Below are 8,078 nucleotides of genomic sequence, written 5' to 3' on the forward strand. Positions count from 1 at the left end.
GACTGAGGATGAGAGAAGATGACGGAACCTTCGCTGGACCCAGATATTGGGACTGCGACAGTGCTGCCGACCGCTAAGAAGTCCAAAGTCACAGGATGGGATCTCGAAAACTTCGGTTTGAAGTTCCAACCTCGTCCCCAAGAGTATTCAACGGCCGAGAAGCGAATCGGCGCACACTGGGAAGTTTTGCCTGCACATCCGCTTGAAGGGGAATACATCGAAGAAGATTATTCCGACGAACATGAGAGGAGACAAGCGGAAGCATAGAAGAAAGAAAGAGAGCGTGAAGAGCGGTGTAAAAAATGGAGTGGACATCCTGACCCGCCCTCGGACTGCTCGATAGAGCGCGAAGAAGAAGCGGAAACTGGGAGCGAGAAAGTATCAAGGCTGAACGACGCCGGTACAATTGTGAGGCCTAGCCCAGGAACTGCAAAGACCTACGGGACTATGCCCAGGAAGCACAAGATGACATGTGCAACGGCTGGCGCCCGAAAGGGACGACAAAGATGAGGCGTGTTGGGGAACGCTGGGGACAAAGCCACCCACAATCGTCGGCTGGAAACCTATGAGCGGACCAGCACTGGTTGTGAACGACATTCCCTGCCCTCCGATCACAACAATTGATCGTGAATTCCTCGTGCAGTGGAAGCGCAAACGCGAGAAGTATGAGGACAAGTTGAAGGCTATCGCATAACGCTTAGGCCACAACTGGAAGCGGACAGAAGTTGGCTGGATTGCTCAAGTCATTGCGGCGTAAATATCCCCCAGTGATCTGCGTCAACGGGTCGAAGACCAGGTCAAAGCGATTGAGGCCGGCGATTTGAAACAGTTTGCAAAGGTGCTGGGTGAGCAACTCAAGAGAACCTACTAGGCCGAACTGGTGCTGGGACCTCGAGGATTCACAGAGCGCAAGCGCGGACGAGATGTCAATGAGCCCAGCAGCCGAATACCTAAACGACAGTTGCGACAAGAACGGCATGAACGCGAGGTGCAGAAGTGGCAAGAAGCTCGAGGCAACGAGCCGCGACCCAAGGGAGGCTATGGCAAGCCTGTACCGGTAGTGCGAGGATACGTGGAACGTCTACCGCCAACAACATATGGAAACGCAGCGACCAAGTATGGCACGCATGTGTCCAAGGAAGCAGAACAACCGGGGAAACAACCTCGGATGTTTACGCCTGGTGTTGGTGAGCGTGGTCGACTATGCTTCATATGCAATGAACCCGTACATATGACTCGAGCATACCCCAAGAAGATGATCGATTGTGAAGCGTTCACAAAGTTGCAGAGAGCGCGTAACGGGGTGAAGCGTTTCAAGGCCAAGATGTGCAAGGCCGAATTCATGGTCAAGCGTGTGCGCAAGATGGAGGCGACGGGATTTGACGGCAGTCAAAGATGGATCCGGTTGAATCATCTGTTGGACGCGCTGTATTGCCCTGACACTGGCGCCGACCAATACATTATACAGTACCCCAGGCCATGGTGGATGAATTGTCGCTTGTGCAACCAGATCTTTTGGTGGTCCCGCTCAAGGAGCCGATGGTTGGTGTGGCGTGCAATGACTCGACTTTTGAAGCGCATGCCTTCGTCGATCTCACACTCAACCTCCAAACGGCAGCAGGACCCGTGAAGACCCCTGGAAATCGCCTTTGCTATGTGGTCCATAGTGGCGACGAATTTCTGGCATCCGATGATACGCTCAAGGCAGTGGCAATTGATATCAACCGACTCCTGGAACAGGTGGCGACCTTACAGCTGGACAATGGCGACGACTTGGGGGAGGATGGTGACGCTCTTAAGGAGCTGTCCCATTGCTCAACCGTCCGGGCCAACTCGGCCATGCTAGGACTACCTGACGCCAAGGATGCCGTCGAACATTTCCTCCAAGAGCTTGTCGAGGAAGCCGTGGGTAACGGATTCCCCAATGAATTTGTGCAACATTTGTGGCGTGTTCTGACCAAACATGACACTTGGCGCGCGAAGTTTGATGGGTCCGATCCACCCGCGCGCGTGAAGCCATTAAAGGTGACGCCTAAGGAAGGTGTTCCGTACCGATGTAAAGGTCGGAAGCACAACCTCCTTGAGGACAGGTTCCACAATTTGTTTGCGCGAGTTATGCGACGCGGGGGTGATCCGGAGCAACCAGCAGAGTGCGTGGTGTTGCCCAGTCAACCCGGTCATGAAACCCGAAGGAAGGAAGAAACTTGATAGGAGCCGACCAGTAGACTGATGAGGATGTGCTGCGACACTTCCGGCTGACTAAAGACTACCGTGTGGTCAACTCCCTGACCGAGCAGAAGGCAGGGACGATGTCCTTTCAAGCGACCATACTGCAAAATCTCCGAGGAAAGCAAGCGATGGGTGTCTTCGATCTACCCAAATGCTTCTGGCATTTTCCCCTTCACGATGACAGTTGGGACATGCTCTCGTTCATGCTGAACGGATGCGTCTACACATCCAATCGCGTGATGCAAGGACATGTCGATATCGCCTTATACGTCCAGTCAACGAACGAGGAGTGCTGCAAAGTTCTGTTCTACAAGAACATGCTGATCTGGATTGACGACACCTTTATTTTTGCCGACGATGCGCCGGAGTACCTCGACGCGTTGGAGAAGTTCTTTGACCGCGTTGACCACTACGGGTTCAAACTCAGCCCAAAGAAGACCAAGCTGTGCACGAGCGAAGTCAAGTGGTGTGGCCGTGTTATTAACGGCAAAGGTGTGAAGCAAAATCCCGATCGCATTGAACAACTCTGTGCTATCCCATACCCGACGAACGCTGGCGAATTCCACCAATTTGTGTGCGCGGTGAATTGGATGAGAGATTCATTGACGGAGTACGCGCAGACGGTCAATCCCCTTCAGCTGTGCCTGAACAAGGCGCTGGAAGGAAAAGGCACGAAGAAACGCATCGCGTCTGGAATTCAGGTGGAATTGTACGACGAAGAAAAGCCAGCGTTTGATGCTGTGAAGTTCAAGTTACGACAATCGGTAGACCTGTCTCACCCACGTGATGACGATACGATGTGTTTGTTCACGGACGCAAGCGATTACGGCTGGTCAGTTGTGGTTACCCAAATGGTGTACCTACAAAAGCGCCTGCCCATTCAATAGCAAGTCCACGAGTTGCTAGTCTGACAATCGGGGATGTTTGTAGGTGCCCAATAGACTTGGTCGGTTATCAAAATGGAAGCGTACCCGATTGCGCGTGCGTGTGAACGACTCGACTATCTGCTCATGCGACCCACGGGATTTCGAACGTACTGCGACCACAAGAACCTCATCCATGTGTTTGCATCTGGCGAAGAATGGAAGGCACACACGGGTGGTAATTTGATGCGGTGGGCGGCGATCATTGCTGGCTATCGCTACGAGATCATTCATATAGATGGAGACCACAATATATGGGCGGATATGCTCAGTCGCTGGGCCAACCACAAAAGGACATGGTGGCAAGGCTAATGCGTGCACGACGTAGACACCGGTGGACCAAGAAGTGGAAAACACAAAAGCCGCTAGGGATCTCATCGCCGATCCCTAAACTACGACCTGTCGATGACGATTTCGTGTGACCATGTCTGGACGATATCAAGAAGGCACAAGGCACCCACTGCAACTTGTGACCGACGACGGCGACGATGGTCGACAGTCTATGGAGAGTGAAAGGCCGATTGTGGATACAGAGCGGTGCGAACGATCTGATCCAACGGATCATGATTGTCGCCCACTGCGTCAGCATGCGGCATCGAGGCCACGCTGCGCTGGTAGCCTACTATCAGGCGCCTGTTCTATCTGGACAAGCTCAACGAACGCGCTAGTGAATTCCTGCGTGGCTGTTTATTGTGCCCACATGCGAAAGGGGGGAAGGTTGTACATCGACCCTATGCTCCAAGATGGCACGCAACAGAACGTAACGAAGGAATCCACTTCGAATACATCTCCCTTGTAGAGGTATGTAGTGGTGCAAAGTATGTGTTGGCCCTCAAGTATGACCTGACGCATTTTTGCGAATTGGTGGAGTGCAACGGACCCATGTGCCAAGTGTGTATCGATCGATGCCCTAGTCGATTGGTCAAAACGGTTTGGAATGCCGAGAGTCTGGTTCAGTGACCAAGGTGCTCATATTAAGAACGTGGCAATGCGAGCACTTGCGTACAAGCTTAAGGTCATGCACGACTTTACTCTGGCATTGCCCCTGGTGAAATGGAACGGTAGAACGAGTCAACCGCGACATATTACAAGACATGCTGATCTTGCTGAGGGAGTACAAGTTGGCCCAAGAAGAATGGGAGTACCTGCTGCCTGTTGTACAAGCGAACTTGAACCAAACACCGACGGCATCTTTAGCCAACAAGTCACCCATGGAACTGTTCACGGCTTTGAATCCTGCGACTCCAGTGGATGTTATAGTGATGGGCGATGAACGGAAAATTTGTGAAGTCCAGTGGAAACACGGGGACATAAAAAAAATCTTGAAAGGCTGCGTTCAAGTCTACATCAGATGCACAAAGAAGTGATCGACAAGAATGACAAGCGTGTGACGAAGGCAGTGCAAAAGACAGAAAGTTTCGAGAACTGCAACGTCGAAGCTGGAGACTACGTGCTATGATCCCGCGTTGACGAACGATACCACCCAAAGTTACTGGTGAGGTGGATCGGGCCGTATCGAGTCAAAGAAGTTGGCGAGTACTCTGTCTTCCTCGAACACCTCATCACGCACGAAGTAAGAGAAGCGCACACGTCACCTGTCGAAATGTATGCCGAGTCAAACTTCGAAGTCACGGAAGAGATCCTGGACCAGGCGTCTGAACAAGGGATGGTGCTGAAGGTTCAGTCCATCGCTGGACACAAGTTTGTCCAGGATGTGACGGACTTCATGCTAAAAGTCTTGTGGCGTGGGTTCGAAGCGATTGAAGCATCGTGGGAACCGCTGAAAAAGCTCATGGAAGAATGCCCAGCTGTGGTCATGAAGTACGTTGAAGGTGTGAATAACGCCGACCTGGCGAAGGCAATCAAGCAAGCAAGCAAGCGAGAAGCGCTAGAAGACGCAAAGGCCGGACCTGTCTGCCAGGACATGGCTTGGGGGGGGGGGTGTTGTGTGCAGTGGCGTCAGCCATACCCTGCCGCGTACAGGTGGGGCCTGTAAAGGACCACCGAGCGCCACTGACGTGAATCAATCAAGTTGCACTGAAACGTCCATTGTAGAAGAACGACGATTACCAATAGTCACTCAAGGGAGCCCATCAGGACGGAGTGTAGAGGCAATGGTCGGAAAAGCTCACTCTTAATTTTGCCCGCTGGGCAGCAGTTCAACCAAGTCAGTGATTCACGTAAGGCAGCGCTCCCCTATCTGGTCGTTCGTGTTGCAAGTGGGGCGGAAACTGCTCAAAACAAACACATGAGGTCACGGGCCCGTTGGAGGGGTACAAGTCACCTGACAATTAAAAACCAATGCCGCAGTGGTATCCGCGTTGTAAATCCATTCGAAGAGTTGATCTTACAGTTAGATGGAATGCCCGGGGAAGTTTTCGCGGTCGATCGGGGCGCGGTAGTACGTTATCGACCGAATCCTAGTGTCTTGAATGCTACTCATGAGTTCCGGCAACGTCAAGACCTACGCCCATCATGTCACGACGTTCGTGTTTCTGCCAGGAGATGAGATGTCAAGATACATGGCTCGGGTCGACAGTGATCACGGCCAACTCGTTGCACAACAGCGTGAGCTCGTGCCAATTCTCAAATCTGTGATCGGAAGACTTCAAGTGGTCCACCCGACTATTCGTATTCCCCCCACACGCAATTCGCGGCCATCTCGACCCCGAGCGCATTTTCGCGACGAAGTTGACGTGCAACAACAAGAACGTGTAACTTTATGACGACGGCGCGCTGGGGGTGGAGGTGCTTGTTTCTATTGCAAGTGATATTTCCCTTAAAATGATTAGAACCAACACCGAACGTTGTAGCCACATTACGAGACGATACTGTATGATTTGCAGATTTCCCGGTTGCCCCTTGAGAGTTAGGATTATGACCACCAGTGTATGCCGACGTCATGGACCCCGCTGCTCATTTCATGGTCGCGACACCTCCGTTTGCTCTCGCGGCCTCTATGCATGGTGGAGCAAAAGTTTGCGATCACGATGGCTGCCTGAAGTTGGCACTCCATCGCGGCCTTTGTAGTGCTCATTGCGTTGTGACGCTTTGTTCAATGCCCAATTGCCAAAATCGAAGCTACCAACACAAGCTTTGCCACAATATTAGTATCTTTAATTGAGTGAACCCTTTATACTCCTTTGCAGGTGTATTGAAACTGGAGCTTGCGCAAAGGACACATCGTATTGTTCTTGGCGACGGAGATGATTAGGTACAGTGAACCCCGGAAAAAGGCGACCACGTCCAAAACATGATTTATTTTAATAAATTATACCACCTGTATATTTCAATATCACTTCATAATTGTCATTCTTTTAGAACAATGGTAGTGCAGATACAAGAAAAACTGTGATTGACTGACTGAAATTATTCTAGTTGTATAGCCAATCAAGTTGGACTAACTCATGTAATTTAAAAAGATTGATTTTATTCTTCCTCTATGCATTTTCAGGATGAAACCATGTCGTCCTTTTCCAGGGTTCACTGTAGTGCTGACAAAAGGGCCAAAATGTTGCTTTTCTACTCACGAGAGGCATTAACTTGGATATACTGAGCGACTGGTCACAATAACTTCGCGATAAGGAAAATGCCACCAATATGCACGAAAGAGACAATACCATACCAAACGTACGTTAATGAAAGACTTTGCCGTCTAGGTGCTCATCCCGACTGGTCGTTCCTTCAAATCCACTTCTGTGAACGTTCTTGTACCACCTTTTCGATGGAAACAGAGTATGCCCTGGGTTAATACTGTCCAGATCAGGCGCATTTCGGGCAGGTGTTTTGACTACAAAACGCTCTCTCGGTTTGTACTTGTTCGCCAGGCGAAAACTGTGGAGAGCCATCGTGAGCACCACTCTTACCTAAAACAGTGGTACTTCTTGACGAGCACTTGGACACGGCGCGCTTTCTGTCGTTGGTACATGGGTCATAGTGAATATCTCCACCGACTCTTGGAAAGCCTCGTGCGGCGTTGATACAATGTAGGGCTATGACGGCAATGCGGACGAAATTGTTCTGTGCGCAATGTACCCAGGAGATCCATTCATAGAGAAGTTTCAACTGAAATAATCCTTGTAATGTTGGATGACACTTCTATCCCTAATAGAAGTGACTTGTTGCGATACTTGCACGGTGTTGCATATCACCTCGTGGGATGAATAAATACAAGGAAAGGTCTATTTCAAGTGACCTGGTAATATGCGGATCTTTATGGTTGAAGTACGCTCTTGCATCCTTCACTGACATATCTTCCCCAAGCACCTTGATACCTACTACCGTTTTCGTTGTCGTCGAGAGCAATCTCCATAAGCACAAAATCTATCTTCGACGAACCAACCCATTGGACTGTTTGAGGCATCGTGGCCAAAAGGGGAAAAAGTTGGGAGAAGCTCTCAAGCCTTGAATATGTTGATGTCCAACATCTCGTGTTTGCAGGCTTGGTCGTTAACACCTACCGTGAGTCGACGAAGTATTACAGTATTGTCGAGAGCTGTCAACGCCATGTCGTCATGAAGCTCCTGTAGTGCATAGAGCTAATGGGCCTTCATGTGCGACTTGTCAGCCAGAGTAAAGTGATGACGGCACGAACTACAATGGAAACTGACAAATTTAGGGCCAGCTTTCGATTGACGGAGCAGTTGTCGGTCACCAGAAAACAAATATTCACAGTTTTACTTCCGTAAAGGATCAGCATGTACTCCGAATGTTGTTGAACACCGTGCATGTCAACAGAATCCGATGATGTTTCATCCTGAAATGCTTCATTCGACACCATCTACCGAGATATAGACAATAACACTTGTTGTAATTCGCCATGCCGAATGTAAAGAGCAAAGTAGGTTGCGTAATACTCGTTGTTCATTGAGTAACCAGTCGAACGTGATGTCAAAGCTTCCTGTCTGTTCAATGATGATAGCTCCT

At 50.2% G+C, this 8,078-nt stretch overlaps 2 protein-coding genes across 2 annotated transcripts; both read left to right on the top strand.

Moving 5' to 3' along the window:
• Window positions 1-1,479: 1,479 nt before the first annotated feature.
• Window positions 1,480-2,208, top strand: H310_03908 (hypothetical protein; the record flags this gene model as incomplete). Its single annotated transcript, XM_008867976.1, has 1 exon — window positions 1,480-2,208. One exon carries the CDS (start codon window positions 1,480-1,482, stop codon window positions 2,206-2,208), a length of 729 nt encoding a protein of 242 aa, XP_008866198.1.
• A 2,038-nt stretch (window positions 2,209-4,246) lies between these two features.
• On the top strand, window positions 4,247-5,148 carry H310_03909 (hypothetical protein; the record flags this gene model as incomplete). Its single annotated transcript, XM_008867977.1, has 2 exons — window positions 4,247-4,309; window positions 4,642-5,148. The coding sequence occupies 2 exons, from the start codon at window positions 4,247-4,249 to the stop codon at window positions 5,146-5,148; spliced, it is 570 nt and encodes a 189-aa protein (XP_008866199.1).
• Window positions 5,149-8,078: the final 2,930 nt, after the last annotated feature.

Source organism: Aphanomyces invadans, assembly GCF_000520115.1.
Source record: "Aphanomyces invadans strain NJM9701 unplaced genomic scaffold supercont1.6, whole genome shotgun sequence".
NCBI lineage: Eukaryota > Oomycota > Saprolegniomycetes > Saprolegniales > Verrucalvaceae > Aphanomyces > Aphanomyces invadans.